We start from the raw sequence: 26,794 nt of genomic DNA, 5'->3' as shown, positions 1-26,794 counted from the left end.
AGATGTTTGTTTTGTGTACCACTTAATCCCACTTTACCCAAGACAGACGGGCTGTCAGATCTGCACAGAGAAAAAAAAGAAAGAAAGGAAAACAAAGTAAAGACATAGCACATGAATTTAAAAACATTTAAATTAGCCTTTAACAAGTACTCAGCCTCTCCAGAAAAGCAGCCTCATTCATTTAGATCTTTACAAGTGGGGCTCTTCAGAAATGCTAGTTAACTAGAAGCCTGACAATAGAGGTGACACCTGCGAAAGCAAATTGTGTTGTTTTAAAACCTGTTTATCTATTAAAGATGGAGGCAGCTGGAAAATAAAATATAAATGTTCTCAGTACTTGAGAGAATTGTGGTCGGAGTATATCTGATTCACTTTCCTAGTCATGTACGTAATGGAAATTAGTAGGAAAGGAGAAAAGACTTAATTAACTTCTCCTTTAAAGAAACTGATTGCTTTTCCCCTACAGGCGCTGTCTGTTTGACACTTCCCTGTGAAATGAAAAGGGAATATTCTTTTGCAATCACTTCTGTTCCTATGCTGTACTTTTTGAAGGCTGATATGCTTCAAGACCCATTTCCAAAAAGTGATAAAATCCAAAAGAACTGCTACTGCAAGGAGATGGGATTTGAAAGGGGGTTAATTAACTTATAATGCAAAGTGCCAAGAACTACTGGAAATACCACTCTGCTCATCCCTACACTACTTAGTAACGCAAGACCTATTGCTTTCCATCTGAGACCTGAAGCCCTGTGTTAGGAACTTTGGTTATTTCCCATCTTCACCGTACAGTGGACTGATGAAGCAACATATTGTGGTGGAAACAAGCACAAAGTTCAATCCCCCACAAGTCAGGTTTGAGTAAAAGGCAGAGAGAAAACCAAATAACACTCCTTCACTTGAGGATATAAATAATTACATAGAATGTGAATTGAAAATTGTTCCCCTATACTTTGAAACAAACCTAAAATTGGAGTGAACTGTCTTGCATATCCTGGTTCTTAGCGTTAAACTGTAATATCTCTGAGAAACCTTTGGTTACTTGAACCTACGCATTTTAAGAACTAAAATTCTGTTTGTGTTCAAAGCCGGGTGTTTTTCTCAGTCAGGTACAGGAAAATGTAAAGTAAGTAAAGAAAATATCTACATGCTCCATCATCTTGCATTAAAAAAGAACAACTTTACAGATTAAAAAAAAAATCTAAAATACACTCTGAAAATAAACAAATTCTTTAATCTTGTTTGTAAAAGGAATTATAGAATCATAGAATGGTTTGGGTTGGAAGGGATTTTAAAGCCCATTCACTTCCAATCACTCTTCCATGGGCAGGGACACCTCCCACTGCATCAGGTTGCCCAAAGCCCCATCCAACCTGGTCTTGAACACTCCCAGGGCTGGGGCATCCATGACATCTCTGGGAAACTTGTGCCAGTGCCTCACCCCCCCTTACAGTGAAAAAAACCTTCACAGAATCTAATCTAAATCTACCCTTTTTCTGTTTAAAACCATTGCCCCATATCCTATCCCTGCCCTCCCTGAATAATTCCTATGAGCTTAGTAAGTTGATTTTTTCTTGCTTGCTTGCTTTTTAAGAAAAGGTTCCCTAAAAGAAATTTTTTTAAAAGAATTTTTGTTTTAATTGTGAAATTACTCAGCGACTATTTTTCGAAGGTAAGTTGTGTGTTGTCAGAATATGACATTTGAATATGACAAGTGGATGATCAAAAGCAATCAGACCAATTCACACCCACTGGCAATCCAAAGCATTGCAGTGATCCCTGAAAATACAACCCTTCACTCACTCACCACTTGTATTCCAGGTTGCCTGATGTTGACTTTGCAAACCGTTCTTCAGGCATTGCTCCACGTAGGATTTGGGATCGGACCCGGAAAGAAGGATGTCACCAAGGAGCGCGATGTAGGCAATGGCCAACCGGAGCGTGTCGATCTTGGAGAGGCGTTTCTCGTACGGGAAGGTGGGTACGCGGCACCGGAGCTGGTCGAAGGCTGAGTTGATGTTGAGCATCCTCTTCCTCTCGCGGACGTTGGCCGCGTGGCGCTGGGGCGGCGGGGGCGGGGAGGAGCTGTCCACTTCAGCACCCCCCGCCTGCGGGGCGGCGGCCACCGGCCAAGGGGACGGCGGGGCGGCCAAGGAGGAGCAGTCCAGGAGAAGGTTGTCCAGCTGAGCACTGGGGTCCACCTGGTCCCACAAGAGAAATTCAGGTATGGATTCCTCCAGCTCGAAGCCGTAACAAAGTTCCTCCATCCTCTGTAGCACGCAAGCTAAGAGAAATGTTTGCAACTTCAGACTAAACGGCTTATCAGGAAAATCATAGAGTGACAGAATGGTTTGGGTTGGAAGGGACCTTAAAGGCCATCCAGTTCTAGCCCCCCTGCCATGGGCAGGGACACTTCCCACTGGATCAGGCTGTTCAAGGCCCCATCCACCCTGTCCTTGAACACTTCAAGGGAGGGGGCATCCGCAACTTCCCTTGGCAACCTGTTCCGTTGTCTCACCACCCTCATTGTGAAGAATTTTTTCCTAACGTCTAGCCTAAATCCTTTCCCCTCCAATTTAAAGCCATTCCTCCTCATCCTATTACTACGTGCCCTTGTAAAAAGTCCCTCCCCAGCTGTCTTGTAGACCCCCTTCAGATGCTCGAAGGCTGCTATAAGGTCTCCTCAGAGCCTTCTCTTCTCCAGGCTGAGATTCTAATTTCATTAACACCCTCTCTCACCGTAAAAAGAGGAAAAGTCTTGTTTGTGTCCTTGAGGAAGACTATTGTGAAAGTTTCCCCAGTTGCAAATCCAAGTGGGAGTCATGGTTTAAATACTTCATGGCTCCTCAGCAGGAGAATGATCCTATTCTTCTCTGCTCAACCCTAATTAGTACACGTGCTTCTCTTTTTAATAGCTGTTGACTACAAAACAATATGAATGAATGTAATGAGAGAATGAATTTTCTATTAACTTTCTCCAGGAAAAACCCATTGAAACACTTATTGAGTTCTTCCACAAGTTCAGTCTCTCCACTTGCTATTTAGAGTAGGATTCACACAGGGATTTTGTTGTTATTGCTGTTGGTCTTGGTTAGGAGTGTCTGGAGTAAAAAAAAACCAAAATAGTCCTTTATCTTTTTGGCAAAGTGTTAATAGTCTCACATTCTCCTGTGCCTGGACAAACAAAATGCTATTATAATGCTGTCAGAAGCACATGATTCTGCCCTCTTTAACAGAAGAAGCTAGTGGCATCTTCTGTACTTCTGGCAAGAGAATGGTTGGGGTAAGAGAATGGTTGGGTGTGCTGCTGTGTTAAATTAGAACACGGTGGTACCTCATATGAAGTAAGCCAATGTCACTTTGTTTGGTTACTGTAGTTTTTGTATTCACACTTAAATTGCACGTTTTGTGGGCAATACAGAAATTCAGTGCCCACCTCAGACCATCCTAATCACTGGAAATTAACAGCAGCTGTAAAAACCACAGTGGAGGCAGCAGTCCTGGAATGGCTGACCAGATGGGCCACATCTTGAGAAGTGCTGGAAACTGGGAGAGTGACAGGTGTCCAGAATCCCTGTGATGCTGGATAAATGGGGCGGAAGGTGTTAAGCATCACCAGAACTTTTAAAGCAAATGCATGATATAAGTGGGTGCTTCAGTCTCTTTGAAATTTCCACGATGCTTAAGCCAATCTTTAAGTTCATTCAGAAACAGTTTGTGTGCTATTTTAGGGACTTAAATTAACGTAATGGAAACATGTTTGAAGTTAGAGAAAGCTTAAATGCTTTTCGTGAAGCATGTCGTGAAGAACTTTTATCAAGATATTTAATCAAATGCTTGACTTCATGTGCAGATTCATGTCCTGCTGCTGTGTGAAGTTTCAAGAGATGTCTACTGATAAGTTTATGATCCACAGACAGCTTCCTGACAGGACAGCTGAAAGCACAAACCTAAATAGCTTTAGAGAAAGAGGCAGAGAACAGAAAATGACGTGCATTTTCAATGGATACAAACAGATGGTCAGGTCCTCCATCTAACAGTGAGTTAGGACACATTCCTGGTAGCTTTGCCCTGTGAACAGAAGGATTTATTTTAGGACAAGGTTTAGTCTATTAATCATGCTTCTTAGTAATCTGGGATTTTGCCTTGTGGCAATTCTACCTGCTCCAGGAAATTTAAGGCAAGAGAAAACAGGCTGCGGGAAAGATTGTTGTGAAGAGTAAATGTGAGAGGATTGCAGTGTACGAAACACTAGGACTGGCTTTTTCTCTTCTTATCGTGCAGATTGAACAAGTAACCTTTATCCATAAATCTGCTTGGCAAAGGAGAAAACCAAGTCCAAAAATGTAGGGCTGATAACAAATAGTGAGAATATGTCTTGCTTTCTCTGGTCAGCTCAGGGCACAAATTTTGTACTGGTTTTGTACAAGATAAATAATTTGTCATGATACCAACACACCCAACAACAAAATATTGGTGTTGTGAAAGTCTGTAGTGATGGACAGCTTCTGCTCCAGGTGGATCCCAACAAGGAACCTGGTTGCAGGGCAGGAGATGATGCAGGAGGGGCAAAAAAAGAATTGCCACAGTCACACATGGCAGAGCTGAGGCTTGAACTTGGGCCAATGACTGTGGAGTTCGTTCTGCAACGGTTTCTTTAAGAACATATCAGCGTAAGTTTCCCAGTGTCACGTACCAAAAGTGATCCCGAAAAAAAAAGCTTATTACAGTCCCCATGCTTGGCAGCGGGACTGCATGTTAGATCCCAGCGGTCCCTTCTACACACTTACAAGCAGATTTGGGCTCAGCTATGCAGAGAACAGGCCCACAAAAGCCTTCCTGCCTCAACTCCCTACCTCTGCGCACTGCACCACTGCTACCCAAAACACCTCTGAATCGTTGCTGCTGTATCGTTGGCCCCCAGTGCTTGCTTTGCAGTTCCCAGATTTCAGATTCCCCTTTAGGTATCCCTAAGGCTTCTCCGTCACTGTTTAACTGAGCACTTGGTAGTGCTGATTTGGCCACCTTACACACGAATGCAAGAGATTTGAAAATACTGAAATCAGCAAGAGAACAGCAGATCTTCTGAACGGGGCTCTGGAGAAGTCAGTTGTCCACTGGGAGTAATGGGCAGAGACAAAGCTGCTCAGCAAATAACATCATTAGTTTTATGTTCTGGGTTCCTCTTTCTCAGCAGATGCTTCTTCAGTGCCTAATGTTCCCTTCCAGATCCATCATTGCTAATAGTGTTGCCTGCGGATATGTCTGGCTTCACAGATGGAGAGCAGATGTTCCAGCAAGCCTACTTTTAGTGTGTTCAAGGGAAATCTGGCTCTCTTGGAGAGACTCTGGACAAAGCAGAAGGGGGGAGGGTAGGGGAAGAAAGAGAGAAAAGCAAGAAAAGATTTCCCTTTAGCAAGATGGCTATGAGAGAGGTCAAGTCTCAGGAAAGAAGCTTGAGATTCCCATCCCTCATATGAACCAAAAGCCCTTACCCTAACTTCAGACCTGTTACGCTCCCGGTGTTTCTACAACTCAGTTCAACAGGGAGGGACGGAATGTACAACTAATTGGGCTGATTCTCCACCTGTCTGGAAAATGTGGGTGAAGGAGTCCCCCACAAGGAATGAGGTAGCATGGGCACCACACTAAGTGGCCATTGTTGATTATGACATGTTGGTATCATTTCAAGATCTATTCAAGCACCATTTCCCCTAAAACCTCTTCAGACCCAGTAGCACACAGAGATAATATTTGGTTGCCAGTCATTTTTAATCAGTAGTATCTAATAAAAGCAAATTCTTGAGTCGCAAACTTTGGCCTGGGTTTGTTTATAATAGGCAATGGAACCATGGGCATTTGGGATTGAATTCTTCCAAACCTAAATATCTACATCTCCCCTTATAATTTTCCCTATTCACGCGGGGAACTACTTTCCTCAGTCCTGTCCTGCTTTCTCTGTCATCTAAATGAATCCACCCAGAGCAGACTATGTGATTTTGCCTATTTCATAGAATTTTGGGTAAAAGCAAGCTTTTGGGGGATGTTTCCAATGCAGTTCTTTATCATGCCAGTGCTTTAGCAACAGAAAACTGTTACTCTGTGGCTGCATCGCAAAGATAACAGGGTCTCCTGAGGTTATTCTGAAGGTTATTTTCTCCTCTTGACCCATTGGTCTTATTTCACCTTGGGGTACCTTCTCGGTGATTTTTTTTAGTGGAGTCAGCGAAACCTCCCAGTTCTGGCAAAATGGCTTCCTTCCTTCCTTCCTTCCTTCCTTCCTTCCTTCCTTCTTTCTTTCTTTCTTTCTTTCTTTCTTTCTTTCTTTCTTTCTTTCTTTCTTTCTTTCTTTCTTTCTTTCTTTCTTTCTTTCTTTCTTTCTTTTTCTTTCTTTCTTTTTCTTTCTTTCTCTTTCTTTCTTTCTCTTTCTTTCTTTCTCTTTCTTTCTTTTTCTTTCTTTCTTTTTCTTTCTTTCTTTTTCTTTCTTTCTTTTTCTTTCTTTCTTTTTCTTTCTTTCTTTTTCTTTCTTTCTTTCTTTCTTTTTCTTTCTCTCTCTCTCTCTCTCTCTCTCTCTCTCCTGGGAATTTAGTTTGAGCATACTTCCGTCATCTTTAATTGCTTAATAAATGGACTCAGTCCTTGGCCTGGACAAAGAACAGATGTAGAAAGGACCAGATGCTTTACTTTCAAGTCAGACAACTCCAAAGTACAAGAAGGCCATCATATCATTGCTGTTAATCCAATGTTTTGCTGTACAGCTCATCATCAGAGCTGGAAATTGGTTCTGCGATGAACAGAGAAGACTAGATGAAAGATACAAAAAAACTTGGGGAATGCTTTATCTAGGTAGGAGAGTGCAGGTCTTGGTGGCGTGGTTCACTCAGCTTGTGTTAGTAGTGGCACTGCCAAACTTACAGCTACACAAAAGGATGTTGAGGAGCTCAGCTGGCCTTGTATTTGGCAGGTTGAGCTCCTTACAGCCACAGCTAAAGGGTGGACCTGCAAGCTTCCATAACTTCTTTTGAGCTAGGTAGCATGCCTGGGATACTTGAACTACTGTTTGTGAAGTGCTGGGAGCAAGAAAAGTGCAAGTATTATCATTTAACAGTGGAATGTGCTTCTTTTTATCCTAAAACAATAGCACATGTAATGATGTAATGAAAAGCAGAACGAGCATTTCCAGTGCAAGAGAATTTCAAAGGGATAATGACTGTTTTTGAGATGCTCAAATAATTGTGAAATGGAACCTTCACAGCATAATCAGGATGTTGATCTTACGTGAAAAAGGTAACAGGACCTTTATTATTCCCAGGGTAGAAACATCAGATGTCAAAGTATGTGGAGAAAGGCACCAGTGAATCTTTGTTCATATAACTCTGATTTACTTTGTTATTAGTATAAACTAGTCAAGAAAGTATTTGCTTTAAAAGTCTTTGGTGTTTAAACGTGAACACAATCACATTAACCTTTCTGCTGGGTGTTTGCGAAGTCAGAGAAAATTAATCCCAGTCTCTAAGAGAAGGAAGGTATTTTTCCTATTAAAAACACTCACTCATGGTTTCCCCCTTTTCACAGAGCTTTTTATGAGCTGGGGGGTGACCTCTGGACTGTTACTGTCAGATAATTGCTCATTCAAGTCACTTCTGAAGAGTCTGTGACTGAGTGTATGGTCGTCTTTGGGAGACGACGTACATCAGCTGTAAAGTTTTGATCTGAGGGGGATGGAAGTGCTTATGGGAACTTCTGAAAGGAAAGTCGTGTTTCTCATGTAACGGCCTTAGGGAAGGCTGCTTGTGGTGTATTTCACTATCTTCTTCATCCACTTGAAACACACCCCTAGCAAGGTTAACATAAGCACTGCCTCCGGGGGTTACAGGTAGTGCCCGTGAATAACCCTGTCTCCATAACCAGTGAGAAATATCTGCAGGGATAGGAAGGCTCTGCAAAGGGATCTGAACAGGCTGGACCGCTGGGCCGAGACCAATGGGATGAGGTTTAACAAGGCCAAATGCCGGGTCCTGCGCTTGGGGCACAACAACCCTATGCAGCGCTACAGACTGGGGGAAGAATGGCTGGAGAGCTGCACAGAAGAGAAGGACCTGGGGGTGCTGGTTGACAGCCGACTGACCATGAGCCAGCAGTGTGCCCAGGTGGCCAAGAAGGCCAACGGCATTTTGGCTTGTATCACAAATGGGGTCACCAGCAGGTCCAGGGAGGTTATTCTCCCTCTGTACTCGGCACTGGTGAGACCGCACCTTGAATACTGTGTTCAGTTCTGGACCCCTCACCACAAGAAGGATGTTGAGGCTCTGGAGCGTGTCCAGAGAAGAGCAACGAAGCTGGTGAGGGGTCTGGAGAACGTCTGACGAGGAGCGGCTGAGAGAGCTGGGGTTGTTTAGCCTGGAGAAGAGGAGGCTGAGGGGAGACCTTATTGCTCTCTACAACTGTCTGAAAGGAGGTTGTGGAGAGGAGGGACCTGGGCTCTTCTCCCAAGGGACAGGGGACAGAACAAGAGGGAATGGCCTGAAGCTCCGCCAGGGGAGGTTCAGGTTGGATATCAGAAAAAAATTCTTCACAGTAAGAGTCATTGGGCACTGGAACAGCTGCCCAGGGAGGGGGTCGAGTCGCCTTCCCTGGAGGTGTTTAAGGAACGGGTGGATGAAGTGCTGAGGGACATGGTGTAGGGAGTGTTAGGAATGGTTGGACTCGATGATCCAATGGGTCCTTTCCAACCTTGTGATTCTGTGACTGTTATTTGCGTCACGTCTAGTGCTGTTATTAGGCATCTTACGTGGCTATCTCAAGGCAGTATCTTTGGATACCTTAATCCCCTTCGTGGGTAAGTGCCATCTAGTTAGCATCAGAGCAGTGATTCAGTCAGTACTCAGCCAATCAGTGGCTCAGGGGCTGAGAAAACCGTTCTGCCACTTTCTTCTTCAGGAAGACAAAGATCAACCCCTTTGCAAAGCCGTTGTAGATGCTGTGTTCTGCAAGGTGCATGAGCAGTTTTAAAAGGGAGGGGGCTGTCCGTTCCTGTTGGCCGGCTGCCCTTTCTATGGGTGCAAGCAGTCCCGAATATGTGCATTTTTTGTGGTCTTGACTTAATTAAAAAAAAAAAAAAAGACAACAAATTCTGTCTCCCACACCTGCGCTGGGGCTGATTTCTTCATTAACCTTTATCCTAACAGATAGGAGAGACCCACGCTTGCGCAGCTCCGGCTTGCACTGCTGTCAGAAATCTCATGATGTTTCTCATTAATGTGTCATCTTTGTGGGATTCTGGAGCCTGAGGAACCCACTGTGCAGGAGAGCAGAAAGCAGAGCCTGAAGTCCAAGCTGGCGTGTCTGGTGACAGGGCTCTGGCCAGGCTGGGACCTGCTCCCTGGCTCCCCCCCGGCCCCTTCCCTTTCCGCTTACTGCACCTGCGCAGCGGTCCTTGGGACTTGTTAATCGTGCAGGTGACACCTCATAAACCTGCTTGGAGACCTTGGGTTTGGAAACAGCATCCCCCAGGCAGATTTACAGAGTGATGTCTGTTTGACTGACAGCTCTTGCCACTTTATGGGAAGCCAGAACACGTTCGCGCTATAAACCAGGAACAATACCTTGGGAAAACCTCCATCTGCGTGAGATGCTAGAGCACCACTCTCCACCTGGGCGTTGGTTCCTCCTGGCTTGTACCAACCATCTTAGACGCGCTCTTGATGCAGTTCAGTCCCTCGTAACCTTGGCTGACTCAGGCAGAAGCTAAGAAGGCACTGGAGCGTGGGAGCATCGTCGTGCCATTGCGAAAGGTGCATTTGTTACTGGTCAGGCTGTGGAGATAAACAAACCTGTCAGAAATTACCACTTCGGGCAGTCTTCTCAGAAAAACACACTTTGGCTCCACAGCCTTTTCCAAGGACACAGTGACATGACTGAGCAAGCACAAAACCTGCTTCTAATAGACAGCTGTCACACCGTGTTGTCACAATGCTGCACTGCAGAAGAGTTTTTGGGTTTTGTGTTTTGTCTTTTATTTTTTAGAGTTGGCAGTTTTGTGTTGCAGAAACGTCTCTAAGAAATCACGAGAGAAAAATCAGAAACCTGGGAGCAAGATCAAATGCCACCCATGACAACAAACTGGTCTGCAAGAAAAAGTCTCTCCTCATCTGCATGGGAACAAAGACAGAAGTAGATGGGGACAACTAAAGGACTGTGTACTGCTGTACTCCATGAAAAATGCAAGGACTGAGTCTTAAATAGCAATTTTGGAACCACTCGGGTGAGTTGTTTACTGAGTGTGATCGGTGAGGACACAGCTCTGCAGTTGAATCCCGCACCAGCACGCCCTGCCCCAGAGGCTTGGGAAGACCAGCATCATGGTCCCCTTCCAGGGACGCTGAGCTGATGATGATCTCACTTTATTTTTTGGTGTTTCTTCTTTTTAACTGCTAGCAGGTGATTGCTGGATCAAAGAAAGAAGCCCGTGGTCTCTCTGTGAAAGATGAGTGCCTCACAGCAGTAAGGAGGGAGCCCAGGGAAGAGTTGGATCAGATGAATCATCCTGAGTAAAAGATGTTTAGTTCCACCATCTCCCATCCTTCCCTCCCTGCTCTGAGTCAGTGATCTGCAGTGACACCGTTTTCTGAGGCTGGTCTGTAGAAAAGCAAGGTCGTGATTAATGGAGTGCATGAGAGAAAGAGGCAGCGGCAAACAAGTGAGCATCAAATCAGGAGAGCTGAGAGCTCATCGCCAGTAGCACGAATGCAGTCTCTCACCATTAAAACATTAACGCGTTTAGATCATTGCGGTGGCTGACGGTCATCTTGGGTACAGTCCCAAGTGTGAGTTCCTGCTCTATGAATTCAGCATTAACAAGAAGCAAGTTTTCATAGGATTTAAAGCCAGAAGGGAATAATTAAAGTCCTTTAGTCTGATTGCTGTGATAACGCACGCCTTTGGTTGTTACCCAGCAGTTTTGGCCCCATGCCAGGTGGGATATTCTTGTTGTAGTTGGATACTTATTTTTTAAAAGCATACATCCAATCTTGACTCGAAGTCCCCACGTGACAGACCACCAAAGGATCTACAAAAGCTGGCAGGACATTTGCTGAAAGCACGCGTGTGATTTGCTGGTTATAGGCTGGTTACCGTGCCTGCGTCTACTGCCGTGGTCGAAAGGGCAGTAAATGCCCTGAGCAAAAATGTCAGATTTGAAGCACGGCTCGGCACTGGGGGACAAATTAGCAAATCTTCTGGAGACAGAGAGCGCCGTCACCAGAAACAAAACCACTGGGAAGAGCCAGACCACAGGCAGGAGCAGAGGCACTGCTGAGCTTCACAGCAGGAGTCATAGGAGCAAGCAAATGGAGACAGACCAGGGAAACACAGTCCAGTTTTCTTTCCCCAGTGAGGCTCCTAATTCCCACTGCCTCTTATCTAGGGACGTGTTTGGGGAAGCTGGATAGCAAAGTCTCTTTTAAAGCTAACTTTAGCTGCCTGTGAAGGAGGTGTTGACACCTGAATAAGCTGAATGGACTCTCTTCACTGATGCTGGCAGGAAATTGGAAGCAGGCAATGAGGAGGATGAATTGGCTATGAATGGAAGAAGGAGACTTCTACGCCATCTTCCAAGCTGGCATACAGGATTCTAAGCTGATGCTGTTTTGTTGCTTGAGTTGTGCAAACCTACAAGCAAATCTATTTACCGAAGCCTTGGGCATGGGGGTTTCTGCGAATGCGTGGTTCCTGCTACATGCCACGGGCGTCTCCTTTGCTGCCCAGATATTCAGGTTGCGTCTCAAACCCATGATGAAAGAAGCCCTTACTTTTCAAATAGTTGCAACCTCGGTATGAACCAGCTGCAACCCCAGGAGTCCCTAAATTGCAGGTCGTTGGAAGCTAGGGGAGGATGCCAGGGAAATTATTATCATGACCTGTACTGTTTCTACGAGGGTGCAGTGCTGGCTACATGAAAGCCAAGGGAGTGTTTATCTCCTGACCAGGCAGCTACTGCCTAGCAGAACTGGTCAACTAGGTAACGACATTAGCTTAAAAAGCCTTCCTCTCTTTTCCATCTGAATGTATTTGTGGGAGGCTACTTGTCTTTAGATTCTTTTTTTCCCACTAAAAAGGAAAGATAACTGAGCTTTTCATGAAATCTTCTGCTTCCAGAACTTGACACTCAGAGGAGACTCTCAAGTGCTGTTAGCTCTGCATGAATATTTGAGTCAGTCTTCAAGGAATGTGTTTGAAATTTCTAGCTATAGTGAGGAAGACTTAAATGGGAAATCTCTTGAGAAACCAGTGTGCTCTGGGGAGTTCTGCTGCTGCGCAGTTCGAGGCAGCCAGAGGATTGTGATGAGAGCAGCTCTTTGCAAACTCTGCCCCCACTGTCAGCTGGAACTGTGAGTTGCACAAGCCACGGACATGAATAATAGCGCACGGGAAGATGTTGCACAATACTTTGAGACCTCAAAGGCCATGCAGTTCATGCCATTCATGGGCAAAGGCTGGGTCCATTCCTTGTTTTAGCTGGGAAGATACTTCTAATTGTGGCTGCAGCATGAAGACAAAAGCATGTGGCTGAGATGTTTGTGGGAGGTAGATCATTAAATGGTGTAGCTGTGGCTGCAGAATAGAGTGCTGCAGCTCCCAGGGGGTCGGTTGGCAGTGTGCAGTTCCCCTAAAGGGTTTATCTGTATGCTATGTGTGGGCCACATAACATTCAGCTGTTACGGAGAACTTCTGAAACACACAACATTATTTTAAAGGTGCGGCATGAGAGTCTCATTTTCAGGAGGAGAAACCGAGGCACACCATGGGCATCAGCTCAGCAGGTCAGCAAATCTGCTGCGTGGAGGAAGGATTAAATCTCACCAGGCTCAGTCTCACAGGAAATACCATTGCCCCCACTCCAACAGCTGAGCTCGTTGTGGATGCCCAGAAGGTACGGACTGGTTTCTATCTTACTCTTGTGTTCTCTGCTTAATATATTTGTTTCCAGGAAAATGCCATTGATTTAAATTAGTAAACCCATTTTTAAACCTGTTTTGTGTTTTGAGTGCAGGTCAAATAGCAGATACTTTTGATTAATGCAACATCAGGATATTGCAAAAAAAATATCACATGCCCCGGTGGGAAAAAGGTATAAAGGACAAACATTCATTGCTGTTCAACATTCTGGGGAGGTGGGGATCATACCTAAACAGAAAGCCGAAGCCAATGCTTGCAACTGCCAAGGCATCAGCCAAAAGGAAAACACAACTGTGATGGCAGTAAAATTATGTATGAGTCATGATAGGCCAAGAACAAGTTTGCTTTCTTTTCCCCCTCATTGAATAGATGATGATTAAAAGATAAATCATGCTTTGAGTCAAATCAAGTGATTGGATTAAAGTTTAGTTGAGTATTTAGAGACTGTTTGGGACACAATGGAAAGCTAATTGAAAACTTACATTTGTGAGACCCTTGAACTCTCCAGCTCTTAATAAAATACTACTGCAAAGTACACAACAGTTCCCTGTGGGAGAGATTCCTCTCCACAAGTGCTTTTATTCCTCAGGTATGTGGAAAAAATGGTATTCATTTTCTCTACAAGTTCACCAAAGAAATGTATGTTCATGATTGTAATTCAACTGTTGTTCATGATGCAGTAACTTAGTCTGTTCAGCTCACTGAAAACCAGTGAAGCCAGAGACAGAAACGTTACTTCTTTAAAAAATGAAATTTTAAACACTTCATTCTTTTATCTGGCCTTTGCTTTTCTGAGTATTTCTTTGCTTTTCTGGTATTCCAGAGTGACTTGTTGCCTTGCATTGGGCTGAAGTGACTCTGGAGCCTTAAAAACTACGTAAAAATTCCTTCTGGATGTGCTGTAGTAGGAAATGCCACGCTTTATTTCTACTAATAATGTAATTGCATTCTGGAATCACCCCCAGTTCTTAAGAAACGTACCCAGGCTCCAGCTTCAAAGCACCATCCTTTTCTGATGGAAATGCCAGTGAAACCCACAAATAAAGAGAATAAGCTTCCCAGTGTCCACACACACATGGACACACAGAAATGAAAAACCTGGTTCTTCGTTTGGCCTCTGTGTAACCAGGCACGTGTATTTCTTGGTAGTCCTTAGCTTTGAAGTGGAGCTGCAGAAGCTCGGTAGTCGGGTTCTTTTGCCCTCTTGCACTCTTAGATTCTTCATCTGACTTTTTACTGCCCTGCAGAGGGACTCTCTTAGGTGGCAACAAGGCGTGGTGCAGCCACAGCCTGCGTGCTGTAGGGCATTATAAGATTGCAGTGTGGCTTTCGCAAAATCTACCCCTATTTAAGCTACTCCCAGTAGAATAGAGAAGCAAGGTCATTCAATAGCCCTCAGAATTTGCTGGTCAGATGGGAACCCACACCAGGCAAGCTCATTTCTGGAGGAAGAAAGTGCCTGTTCTCAGTCTTTATGACTGTGGGACGTGGGCAGGCTGTTGAATTTCATGGCCTGTTTGTTGGTGCAAAAATGGGTGATGAATGAGTCCTCTAAGAGGAGCACGGTAAACTTTTCTTCTCCTCTGTGTGCGAGATTTTGTATTTCTCTAATTAGCTTGACCGTTATTACAGCTTTTCTGCAAAAGAATGTGTGCCCAGAGACCACGGGTGGAAAGCTTAAGTACAGAAGGTTTGTGGGAGAATGGGAATAAGTTACGCTTATTTCAAATGTTGACTATAAATTACTTCTCAGACACGATTTTCAGATTGATACAGATGAATCTAAGGTAAACCTGATCAGGTGGTTTAGTAGGTGTGATCCCCCTGTGATCGGCATGATGCTTTAAACCTACGGGGTTTAGTGTTGGTCCTGGTCCTGTAGTTCAGCCGGAAGCAACGCAGTACGACCAGAGAATCAAGTATGTTGCAAAAGCAAAAATCCTAAAAAAATCCCCAATTCCCAAATCCAAAAATATGATGTTTACTTTGTATGCCTTCCTGTTAGACAGTGTGGCTGCACAGGATGTCAGGAAGTCATGCGAGACCTCTTCTTTCCCCTGCGCATGACCAATGGCACCTTTTCAGTCCTAACGGACATGTCTTACCTGTTCTTAGAGGCTGGCTGTGATTGCAGCCTCACTTAGTGCTCACTCATCCTTAGTAATAGAAGGCACTTCTGAATGTTCAAACTGATTTTTCTCTTCCTTCCACTGATCTCTATGACTCCCCCGTCTTCCCCTACGTTTTGTCTTCCTATTTGCCTTTTACTTGGTTGATGGTCTTAGCATGTTTCCCTTTGGCATTTGCACACAGGTCACGTGTCCTAGACCTCCTGCCGTTCCTTTTCCTGGGCTATATTTCAGACCAGCAGTTCATGTAGTCGCGGCAGAGCAAGATGGTATGAAGAACAATCTTAACTCCAGCAACTCTGGGCTCTACGTGATCCATCTCACCTTCACTAAGGTAAGCATGGATACCTCTTTAGTACTTTGCTTTTTGTAGTTTGTCCATATCTGCTGTAGACAACTGGGACAGAGGTGAAGACAAAGCATTTGGGTTAATGTTTTGGGACTAATTCAGGTTACCAATCTGGGTTCAAATTCTAGTCTCTTGAGTTTGTCTTACTGCCTTGCTACTGCCTCCCACTGACTTCAGTGGAGCTTTCATTGAGTGTGTTGCTCTTTAGCATCTGTGTCTCGTATACATCAAACAAAATGAAAATATTAAAACAGTCATAAAGTGAAGTTTTCATTTGTACTAATCCATGTCAATTGCATGTATTAAAATAGGAAGTTCACTATAGTCGCGTTGCTATCTGATAAACCCACAAAAAGCAGCCTGGCATTTGTGTCTTTTTTCTTTTCTTTTTTTCTGTTCCTTTTTCATCAGAAAACTTTATGATGACTTGGAGTGATTAATGTGTTTGGGAGGACTGAGTAATAAGTCAACAGTCACAAGCTATAGGACACCTCTTTGTGAATTAGAGGAAGATGGCTCAGAGAAATGACTTTGTATCCAGTATTGCAGGTTCTGAGATGTTTCGTCTCAGAGCTGAAGAATGTGGGATGGACGCAGCGCTGGAGGTGACACCGTGTCTTACTCAAGGTCAGTTGTATGCGCATGACTTCTGTGTGTGGAGCTGCCAAGAACATGTTAGAGTGAGGAACATTTTGAAGATGGAGGAACAGATGCTTTGGAGGTGATGGTGGTGCTTGCCTACCATTGGGAGGAAGTGAGAAGGTTACATTTTGTGATGCCTGAGATGGCATCCATGCGAATGGACATCCTTTCATTTGGGAACCCTATGGTTTATACTGAATTCTGATCTGAAGTACGATGGGCAGGTACGATGATGTGAGATCATCTCAGCTTGTGTTTGTCTGTACTAGGAAACTGGAACACTTTGTACCAATGTTGGCTGGGTGATGTGACAGGCTGAACTAGCGCTCCTTGGAATCAAAATAGTAGTCTGAGAAATCCTGTGTCTTCCTCATAGAATGACAAGTTATGTTTTTGCTGTGCCTGCTTCAGCCATGAGCAGATGTTCATTCTGCCTACCCTGACTCTTCTTGCTGCCAAAGATCTTCTCCCCTTGGCTCTTCCAGCAGAAGGTATGAGTCACTGCTCTCAAACCCATATCCCTGCAAGAGCCAACAGTGGGAACGAACCAGAGTGAGTTTTGGTGTGCAGCCTCTAGCTTCATGCTTTCGTTTCGGCATCCATCAGGTTTATTTAGTGGAATAGATGCCCCAGGTAAAGAAGTAGTTGATCTGAGGGTAGAATATTTGAACTGACTGAACTCATGGTACCAAAAGCACTGTCTTACGTGGGAAAAATGCTTTGCTTTTCCCTGTTGTTGTGGGGAAACGAAGAGTTGAGGGGTGTTTTGATCCGGTCTTGAACAAAAAGGCCACTTAGCCATTTTCTTCAAAATGGGCAGCATTTTCTGAGTTTGGAGAGCACCTCCTGGGGCTCTGAAATAACAATTTGAAAGCGGACCGAAATGCAGCAGCTCTGTGTAACAGCCAAAGCTGGGAGCAGCTTTGAAGTTTTCTGTGGTTGTGGTACCTCACAGTGGGGTATTTTATCAAATAATTTGTAGGTCTCTTTTCACTCTTCCTGCTGGATTTCGTGAGCTAGGCTGACTGGGTCCTTTGGCTACAACCACTGTTCGTATTGGGTGTTGTAAGAAAGGTATTCGTGATTTCAGGCTCTCCTCCCTTTATGGATCCCTCTTCTTCTCTACTTTAATGAAAGTAGCAATAATTATAACAATAAGATGATATGCATTATCGTAAGGCCTGTACTGAGTGGTAAGCCAGGAGCCTTTGTGTCCCCCTTGAGAACTCTTCTGTCAACTGTTCTTAATATTTCTGCGCTCTTTGCAACGCTTATGGTTAGCAAACCTTCATGAGCGGGAAAACCCTCCAACTACACGCAAAAACTATGACAAGAGACTGAACAATATCACATTAGGCACGGAGTCTGGGGACACAGGGTCCTGGATGGATGCTACGAGGACGGCACGAATCTCTTCCTCCTTGCCTTTGAGAACAACTGTGTTCGATTACATGTTGCGCAAACTTGTTCTGGTTTGGTTTTCCCCTCTAAAGGCAAGGGCAGATGTTGTCTTATGAGGCTGCGGTGGGGTTCCAGCTAACGACCCTGGGCTGCGTTTCAGGTCTAAATCTTCCACTTTATGACACTTCTTTTGGGAGCGGGCGGGCAGCTGAACAAAAAAATGTATTAAAGCTCTTGGACATCTTTGCTACCCACTGAACACGCTACGCTTTGCACCTACGGACTCGTAATTTGCAGAAGCAAAGGCAGTTTGAGAGACATGGAATATGAGACACCAGTGGGATATGGAACCAAGGGACGTGGAGCCTCCAAGTTAGCTGTGGACAACAGGGTGAGAACCGGTATGGATATGCTGAGCACTCTGTGGCATCTCGAAGGGCAACAGGAGAGACAAGAGTGTTGCAGGGTACTGATATGTGTTTGCCTTTGGATAAAAAGTCTCCTAACTGCGGGAGTACAGAGTTTGTGCTGTATTGATGGGAGTCCTTTGAGAAAGCAAAGCACGTGTGCTGGCCATTTCCTCAAAGAAAATATTCTTTGTGAAAGCTAATAATTTTAGCAAGGATTCCTTTCTTCCTCTTGAGGAGAGTTAAATGAAGTTGTGGGTCAGTGAGAGGGCATCTGTACAACACGGAGGAAGAATTTCCAAAGCTTGAATGTAGTCCCTTCATTGGGAGAAGACCTGGTCAAATTGGCTTTCTAAAACATTTTCTTTATTAAAGATTTTATGGGTGCTATTTGCTGTTTTGCAGAGGCTGTTAAGCCACTCTGAATTTGTAGGACTCCGTAGATGGAACTGACAGAAAGCTTAAGAAAGCTTTAAAAATTTTCCTTCCACAAAGCTAAACTTCCCAGTAGTCTCCCCATGCTTGTGCAGATTTTTTCATACAAATATCCTGTAGTTTCCAGTTGTGAGTGGCGTTGTTTCTCCTTCCAGCTGATAAAAGGTCATTGACATTTAGGCTCATGAAATGCCAGGACAAGTTTGGTATGTGGAGGTCCTTCTGCATTTATTTTCTCAGACTCTCCCCAAATTCCTTTTCTTCTGGGATATGAGATTGGAAGCTCTTTGAGCGGCTTCACTGGTAACATTCAGACCTCCTGTGCGTAGGAACTGGGCAGCCAACATCTCTCTTTTGGGCTGTAATTTCCTCACTCAGAAATCACTTTAAATCAGAAATGAAGGTCGATGAGGACTGTACCGTCACAAGTGAAATTCATGACTGGCTGTTGAGTTTGTAGTTCCCTTGAATGAGGGAACCCTTGGAAAGACCTTGGGTAAAAGCACTGACTCTTGATGGGAAAGCAGGGGCCAGAAGCTGAAACTAATCTTAATGAAAAAGAGCATCTAACAAGCGGCTGCAGGGCGGTAAAGCCTGCCTGCTCAAATCTCCGCTGGACCATGCTGCTTTGTATCCTGATTTTGAAACTCCAGTTTCCTGAGAGATTGCATGATTATTATTTTTTAATCTAAAATGTATGGCTGAAAGAAAAAAGCATTTAAAAAAAAAAAAAACCCAAACCCTTGGCAATGCAAATGAGATCATTGAGCGGTTTGCTGGAAATGCCGTACATTGTGTTGCCCAAAACTTGGCATTTATGGAAGTGACCAACGGGGAGGAAATGGGATTGTTCTCATGGCCAGTGTCAACTTGGATCATCAAGCCACACTGCAGATTTGGCATCTCTGATGGAAAAGAGATGCTTTCCAGTCCGGTACAATCCCACTTTCCAGCGTCAATGATTGCGTAGGTTGGGGTCGGTGAGGATTGACAACTGGGTGGGACAGTTTTGTATAAGTCTGGCTCTTTCTTGTCCCAGATTAATGATCTTCAAGTCTGGTTTTCAGGGACACAGACCACTCGCATGTAAATAAAAAACAGAGCAAAGTTTTTAAGAGACTCAGACGCTTGCTATTCCAAGCAACAGCTAATGCGGTGCCTTGCTAAGACATCCCGTTGACTGAGAGCATAGCAGCCCTTCTAATGCCTTACCTTTTCCCTAGAATACCTCTCTGGAGCGATTCAAAGCTGCTTTTCACGGTGAGCTCTTGATCCTAATTTCCTAGCCAGCCTCAACTAAAATTTTAGCGTCCCTTTAGCAGGCTCCTGCAAAAGATAGATGTCTCTGGGAGGTGATACAGCCAGCTTGAGGTCTGACTCAAACCCTTGAGGGGTCTCTTTATTGACAGATGAAATCTAAGGCCCCTTCTTTTACTTAACTGCTGTAGAGAGGCGCTCATAGCAGGGGAGGATGGACCCAAGGGCAACTTCATGCAGGTCTGAGGAGTTGTGGTCCAGGAGGACACACCCCTGCACAGATGCAGTAGGCTGAAGCTCGTGCAGCCAAGGTAAAGAAGGTGAAATTTTTGTCATGTGGCCCCTTTTGTGTTTCACGAGCCTTTGTTGGAGCAACCCCACCTGGTCTGGTCAGCCTGTGCAAGCACTGCGGGCCAAGATTCAATAAAGTTGTTGTTTCTAATTAAAAAGAAACACGCTACAGCTATTGAAACTGAAAAGCCCCCATCTTGGCAGAGAACGGGCTTGAACACAATTTCAATGCAGTAACAACATTAAACCCTGATCCTGTTCCCATTGAAGCTGGTGGCAAAGCTCCCATTGACCTCAGTGGGAGTAGAATGAGGTCCCCATATGTAAGCATGGTTGGGATAGGTTCACGAGACCCTTACTCCCAATCTGGGGTCTGTGGATGTTGGTGGTGATTCCACTGAGGCAATGCCGATGGAGCAGTGGCATAGGTCAGGACCAGAATTGCATCTAATCAGTGCCCTGTGGCTCTTGGTGCATTTATCAAATGGAATTTCAGTCCGAAAACAAAGGGATTGAGAGGTTGAAAAACAACAAAGGAATGCGCACTTGGCAGCTTTGCTAACCAGATGTTTGTTTCTTTTTCCTTGTTCTTAACAATGACTAAAAAACTCGTGAACAGTCTCAAGCCCAGCTCAAGGTCAGCCTGAAACTAGGTAAGAGGTGTCGCAACAAGGCGGAACAGACATCTGGGAATGGAAAATGTTAATTTATACCAGGATTTTTGTGGCTCAGAAAACACGGTTGAACCTTCAGAAGGCTGGGTACATGTGCGCTTTCCCTTCCTACAGCAAACCCCATCGGTCGTGCAAAGCTCGCACAGAAGTTTGTATTACTCCCTTTGTGCTGTTGTGTGAACTGCTTCCAAGAGCAGTTGAGCTGTTGTACTGGAGTCAGAGCAGAAAGAAGATGACGTTAAAGCAAATATACTCATACATATAAATATATGCACCTATTTTCTGGAAAAAGCCTACCTAAATATTAGAGCAGCAAATAGTGTATTGCCCTTTGCATGGCTTTCAAGGGAGAGAATCATAGAATCCTAGAAAGGTTTGGGTTGGAAGGGACCTTAAAGACCATCCAGTTCCAACCCCCTGCCATGGGCAGGAACACCTCCCACTGGATCAGGCTGCTCAAAGCTCCATCCAACCTGGCCTGGAACACCTCCAGGGATGGGACAGCCACAGCCTCCCTGGGCAACCTGGGCCAGAGCTTCACCACCCTCACAGGAAAACATTTCTTCCTAAAATCTAATCTAAATCTTCCTTCTTTCAGCTTAAAACCATTCCTTCTTGTCCTATCCCTGCACTCCTTGATAAAAAGCCCCTTGACAGGTTTTCTGTAGCCCCTTTGATTACTGGAAGGCTGCACTAAGGTCTCCCCAGAGTCTTCTCTTCTCCAGGTTGATAGTCCTTAGGGAGTCAGTCTTATTAAATATCATTTTTATTATGTTGCAAGAGGTGCTTGTCTGAAGAATCCTTACTTATTTTTGATAAATCAAAAAGGGAAAATTACCATATGGGAAGTAGCAGTATAATGTCCTGAGGCTGCAGAGCAGTAAACTGAATCTCGGTCCTCTCTGCTGTACCACTGTTGACAATATGCACTTCTTCAATGGCATCTTCACAAGACTGTTCCAGGGACCAGCATCCTTTTGCCTTGTTTCACAGAAAAACACCTCATTAATCAGTCTACAGAATGTTACAGTGACATAGATAAATTTAAAAAGAGGAAAAAATAAAAGGTTACTCCTTTTTATTAATAGGGAAACTAAGCCAGAGATGTAGAAGTGACTCATTTGTGATTTACTTGTTCATTAATGATGGGATTAAGAGCTGAGCTCTTGTTATCCGACCAACTGGCTTTTTTTTCACATCACATCTGTCTAGTAGCCACTCCACAGCCAAACCACACTCTTGGCCAAGAAGCAGTGTTCTACTAAACCTGTGTATTTGAGATTGTGATTGTCTGACCTTACTCTTAAATCAATGTCGCAAACAAATAATCTTTTAACAACTGGTTGCATCAGGTATGGTCATGTCTAGGGGAAAAAAGATATTTGATATATTTAAGCGAAAGTACTTAAACATTGGCAGTACATGATGGTGAATCAGTTTAATTTGTTTAGATCCATGGGAAAATATTACTATCGCCGGGATCAGGATTGGGGCCAGCAGGTGTTCATCGATACAACTGACACAAAGCTATGCAGCTCGATGCATATGAGAATGATAATAATTAATCTGTGAGTAAAGCCAGACTGCGCTGCCTGAGGAGGATAACCCCGGACAAAAACCAAGCTGTGGTCTTCAGAAGAATGTGCAATTAGGGGGATTCCAAAGTGTCAGGAGCTTGGATAAGGGCAGTGAGGGTGCTTTAGCAACAGCAATAGTCCCAGCAGCTCTTAGGAGGAAGGAGAGGAGGAAACTATTTTATGAAGCAGTTTCTTCCTGAACACATAGTAGCTTGTGTGTCTGCTTAGAGCCTCCAGCTGGGAAAGCCTGCCTTAACCTGGGGACTGGAGCTCCCACAAAGGAGGTTACCTGGTGCTCTCTCATCTGCATCCTCGGCCTTAACAGCAGCCGAGTGGCCTCCCAAACTCAGCCTTCACTCGTTCCTGAGCTGATCCCTTTCTGTCTTATAGGCTCAGCGTGACAGACACGTGGGGCAGCACAGACTCTCCGTATGCCACCCTTTCGCTCAGGGACATAATGAACATACTCAGCAAAGAGCAGCTATTGTCTGGGCCATTTCCATACGTAGAGGGTTAACGGATCATATTTCCTTCTACAAGAGCTCCTGTGCAAGAGCCCAAGTTGTTCCATTTTCATCCATGACCCAGCAGGGATGCTGGATGTAGCTCCACACCTGGAAAAGCACTTCCCTGATCTTCTGTGGTGTCCCTCTTTCCTGCGCTCAAAGCAGCGTGTTTCGTCAGCCTGCCAGCGCTGTGTAATACCCTTGGGCGAGGCAGACCATCAAGCAAGTAGATTTGCGATCTCTCTCTCCCTCACAATTGAAGCATCTCGCTATCCAAGCTGGATGTCACACCGGTGTGGGGTGCAGGAGAGGCGCAGGCTCATTTTCGTTCTGTGTTTGCGAGAAGCAATCACTGATGCTGAGGCTGTAATCCTTCCTCCTCCTTCTGCTCCCCAGATATTTGGCTCTCTTCAGAACCGCATTGAAAAGAAATCTTTGTTTATTTATGGAGTCTCTGGGAGCCTCAGGTTTGTTTTCCTCCCTCGTGCTTTCTGGCAACACTGGAAGTGGCAAGAGAGGCATTTCTCTTGAAGTTCCCTGCCATGGTTGGAAGGAGGAGTGCCAGAAATCTCAGGAGAAATCTGCTCCTGATCTTTCCAGCACAGTCTCGCAGAGTGGAGCAATGGGAGAGTTCAGCAAAGCATCTGGGCTGCTAGATGCCAGCGCAGCCTGCATTCCAGCTGGGGATATGTCATTACTCCTTTCAATAAGGACAGTGGCACGTGAAGTCAAGGCAAGAGGAAGGACTGCTGAACGCTCCAGAGGTGGGATCCATCTGCGTGCAGGCTTTCTGTGCGTGAAAGCATCAGTTTGTTGTGTGTTTAGTGCAGATGTTGTAGCCGAAGCCTCCAGATGCACATTTCAGTGGCACCGTGGGCTTCAGTGATGGGCTGCCTTTTTGCTGCAATGTGTGGTCTTAACCAAGTCCCCCTTTACCACCTGAGTAGGATGTTTCACCATACCCAAAAGCCACATTGCAAGCAAAGTTTCAGTCCCACCTTTGAGGATCCGAGGAATGGCAGTGAACCAAACAAGTTTGATTCTGCCTTACCGTGCTTCCAGGGTGGAGTTAAGCCTCCTTGTTCCCAAAGAGATGGTGGGAACCAGTGGGATAGCCAAGGGAGGGTGTTGAGTCCTTCCAGGAGACTTGTGTCCAAGCTTATACTGTGCTGAGGTACTAAAGGTCCCATCAGAGAACCATAATGCAGGGAAGAACTGAATTTTCTTGCTGTCCAGTGCAGATGGCCACTAAAGGCCTTGGACTTTAACCTGGGAGTCATGGGTGGGACCAGTTTGAATTAAGCATCTCGCAAGCCAAAAGGCAGACTTTTGCTCTTGCTTTGGTGTGCATCTTACTCTGGTGGGTGGGAATGGTACTGTGCGGATAAGGGAGCTCCAGCCTCCGGCGTCAAGGTTATCTGTGAGCCCAGGAGATCCTGCATGGGAAAAAAATCTACTTTGGGTAACTAAAGACTTAAAAGAATCAAACAAGAGATGAGGTTTTATCAGTATGTTGCTTGTGTATCCAAGAAGGAAGATGCTGGGAAGACTCTGTAAGCTGGTGGCAGCTCAGGGTAGCATGGTCTTCCCATGTCCACCAACTGCTTTGACCTGTTGCTAAAGGCAGCCGGAAGCTGGATAGATTTTGTGCTGTCTGTGGATCTTTACTTGATGGCACTCTCTTTCCTGTTGCTATTATCTCATTTCATGGCTTTTCTTGGCTGTGGTCCCAGCACAATTTAACAGAAGAGGTCTTTAAATAAGTTGAGAGAGGGACACTGTCTTTAAAGATGGGTGTTTGGAGGGATTTTCTCTGTGTTGCTCCCTTAGAGCATTAAAGATCTGTCAGGATTGGACTTCTGCCTGACTTTCTTCCTCTGCTCTCTAACCTTCCTGCTACCCGTCCCACCAGAGAAAGAGACTGCTATCTTTAAGCCATTTTTCAGAAGACTCAGAAAGCCATGGGTCAAGACCTAGATTATCTTTTCTTCTTAACCAGTACGCAAGTAACTTCACTGAGCTGTCCTCCTGCAAGCTTCCAATCCTGTGGAAGAAGTAGGGTGAAAAGTTCAGCAAACCACAATCCATTTTACAGCAGACTTGCAGAGCACAAATATTAATACCAATAAAACTAGGAAGGGGTGATGGTGGAATTCAGTTGCCGGTGGCTGATAGACCTTCAAATATTTAAACTGTGAGCAAGGCTTTTAATCCACACACAATAAACTGTCCTACCTCCAGCATCAGAAGAAAAAAATGCTTTTTGGGGTTTTTTTGTTTGGTTTTTTTTTTTTAAGCTGGATTATCCCCCCCAAAAACCTTGGCGTTTCTGAGCTTTCCTGTAAACCAACGCTCTGGATATATTTTATGATGTGATTTATAGACAGTTTGTTTCTTAAGACTCAAAGCAACATTGCTATAAAAGAAGAATGTTTTGGTAGTGGATGGATGCCATTGCCTTTTTTCCCCAGCTGGGAACCTGCTGAGTGGGTTAACGCCACTTGGAAAGATTAATTCTTCATGTGTGGGCATTCACTGGCAGCCTTGAAGCAGTGCGGATTACAATGCCATCATCCTGATCAAAAGCAATACCACAGCAGCTACTCAAGCTAAAAGATTAATTAATGAGTTGGTAGCCAAGGGGAATGTCCTTTCGTGGACTTCCAGCACTGGTTTTGCTGATTCTTTCTTCTGCAGGCACTTTCACATCACTTTTGCAGCGTAGTTTTAATGTTGCTGTTTTCTGTTCAAGTCATGGAATAGATTAGATAATCCCTAGGCCTTTTCCACCTCTAACACTTGTGGTTCTGGTTAAATAGCTGTCAAGTTCTGAATTTAAAAGAGCAGGGCAAGCCAAGGCTTTTGAGGTTCTGCTGGGAGGATTACAACTTGTAACACATTCCTTAGCCTTCCAAAAGCTGCCTGCACTTTCAGGTTTCCGGATAAAAATTGTTATTCAGCTTTCTGCAGAACTTCTTTGTAGTTGACCACTCACTCCAACTTTTCTTTCTGCGGGAGGATATCGCTAGCCTACTAAGGCTGGCTTCAGTGGAAATCTACCCTTCCTTTCACTGTTTATGACTGAAGATATTTGCCTGCTGCTGAAGCAAAACAAATTTCCTTGCAATAAAAAATTGCATCTGCCAATTCACTTTCAAACGTGGCTCTTGGAATTTACAGGAAAGTAGAAGACTGCAAGAAATGAATTGCTGTCTTGCAGCCTTGCCAAGCGTGCATAAAAGAGCTGATAGTTGCTTTTATTGTAATCTATAAGCTGCACGTAAATATTGTGTCTCAGATGGTGCAGTTTAGGGGTGTGGAGTTTTCAAAATAGGTGAAGCAGCTTTTCACTTCCAAATCATTTCTCTGAATCTGGCTGGCCGCTGCGTTTTGTGGTGAGTCTTCACAGTGGAGAAGCGACTGATTTGTGGTCTTAATGGAAATGCCAAGGAATTATCAGGGCATGAGATGCTCATCGGCGTGGCGTCACTGTGTTCAACAGTATTGCACCGATGTAGACAGAGAGTGTGATCTTTCACCTGGAGAGGCTCTCCCGGTGGAATCGTCTGGGGAGGCGTATACTCCCTTCCCTTCATCTGCAAGAGATGGCTTATTTTGGTCTCTCTTCTGCTAGGGAGCAAGTAATAGCAAACAGAGCATTGCAGAGGGGCAAGAAACCACGTCCCGGTGGTGTTTGGTGTCGCAAACAAGTGTAGCATCTCAGAAATCTGAAAACAGACTTGGTGGTGATGGTGCTCATGCCTCAAGAGGCCAACTCCCACTGAGGTCGTGGTCTGGCATCAGAAGACACTTTGAATTCACTGGGATCTGAGATGTTAATCTGCTCTGTGACCTTGGGTACCTCAGTTTGGCTGGGATTCAGTTTAGTTATTTAAAAGTTAAGCCTCTGGTCGAAGCTGGACCTCTAGGTTTCATCCCAGTGTAAAAATCTGTCTTATGACGTAACGCAGAGGTCAAGTCTTTCAGCTGAGGTGGTTTCTCAGCTGCGCTTGGTGGCCACCAATGCGGGAATGTGTTTTAGGACTGCTTTTATTATCCCCACCAGTATAACCATTTTGCCATCCACGCAGCCTAACGGTGCCTCGATCTCTGTGCCACTGTAGTACACGTAGAAAGAGTCGAGCTTTAAAGCCTCATTATTGTAGTGACAC

General features: G+C 44.7%; 1 protein-coding gene and 1 long non-coding RNA gene across 5 annotated transcripts in view; one reads left to right on the top strand and one right to left on the bottom strand.

Annotated features, from left to right (window-relative positions):
* LOC128852601 (uncharacterized) overlaps positions 1–26,794 on the top strand; it is a 57,974-nt gene that overhangs the window by 212 nt on the left and 30,968 nt on the right. For 3 of the 4 annotated variants that reach the window (XR_008450579.1, XR_008450578.1, XR_008450581.1), the window contains exons 2-5: positions 1,819–1,974; positions 10,046–12,928; positions 15,268–15,417; positions 15,844–16,059. This is a non-coding gene — a long non-coding RNA (uncharacterized LOC128852601). The remainder of the gene's footprint in view (positions 1–1,818; positions 1,975–10,045; positions 12,929–15,267; positions 15,418–15,843; positions 16,060–26,794) is intronic. The other variant, XR_008450580.1, reaches the window with a different exon arrangement.
* On the bottom strand, positions 23–2,264 carry LOC128852600 (helix-loop-helix protein 13-like). The gene is made up of 2 exons (XM_054070716.1): positions 1,805–2,264; positions 23–60 (listed from the first exon to the last, which is right to left on the bottom strand). Exons 1-2 carry the CDS (start codon positions 2,262–2,264, stop codon positions 23–25), a joined length of 498 nt encoding a protein of 165 aa, XP_053926691.1.

Source organism: Cuculus canorus, chromosome 6, assembly GCF_017976375.1.
Source record: "Cuculus canorus isolate bCucCan1 chromosome 6, bCucCan1.pri, whole genome shotgun sequence".
Lineage (NCBI taxonomy): Eukaryota > Metazoa > Chordata > Aves > Cuculiformes > Cuculidae > Cuculus > Cuculus canorus.
Note: the sequence above shows the minus strand (reverse complement) of the source record. Positions and strands in the feature narration are given on the sequence as shown.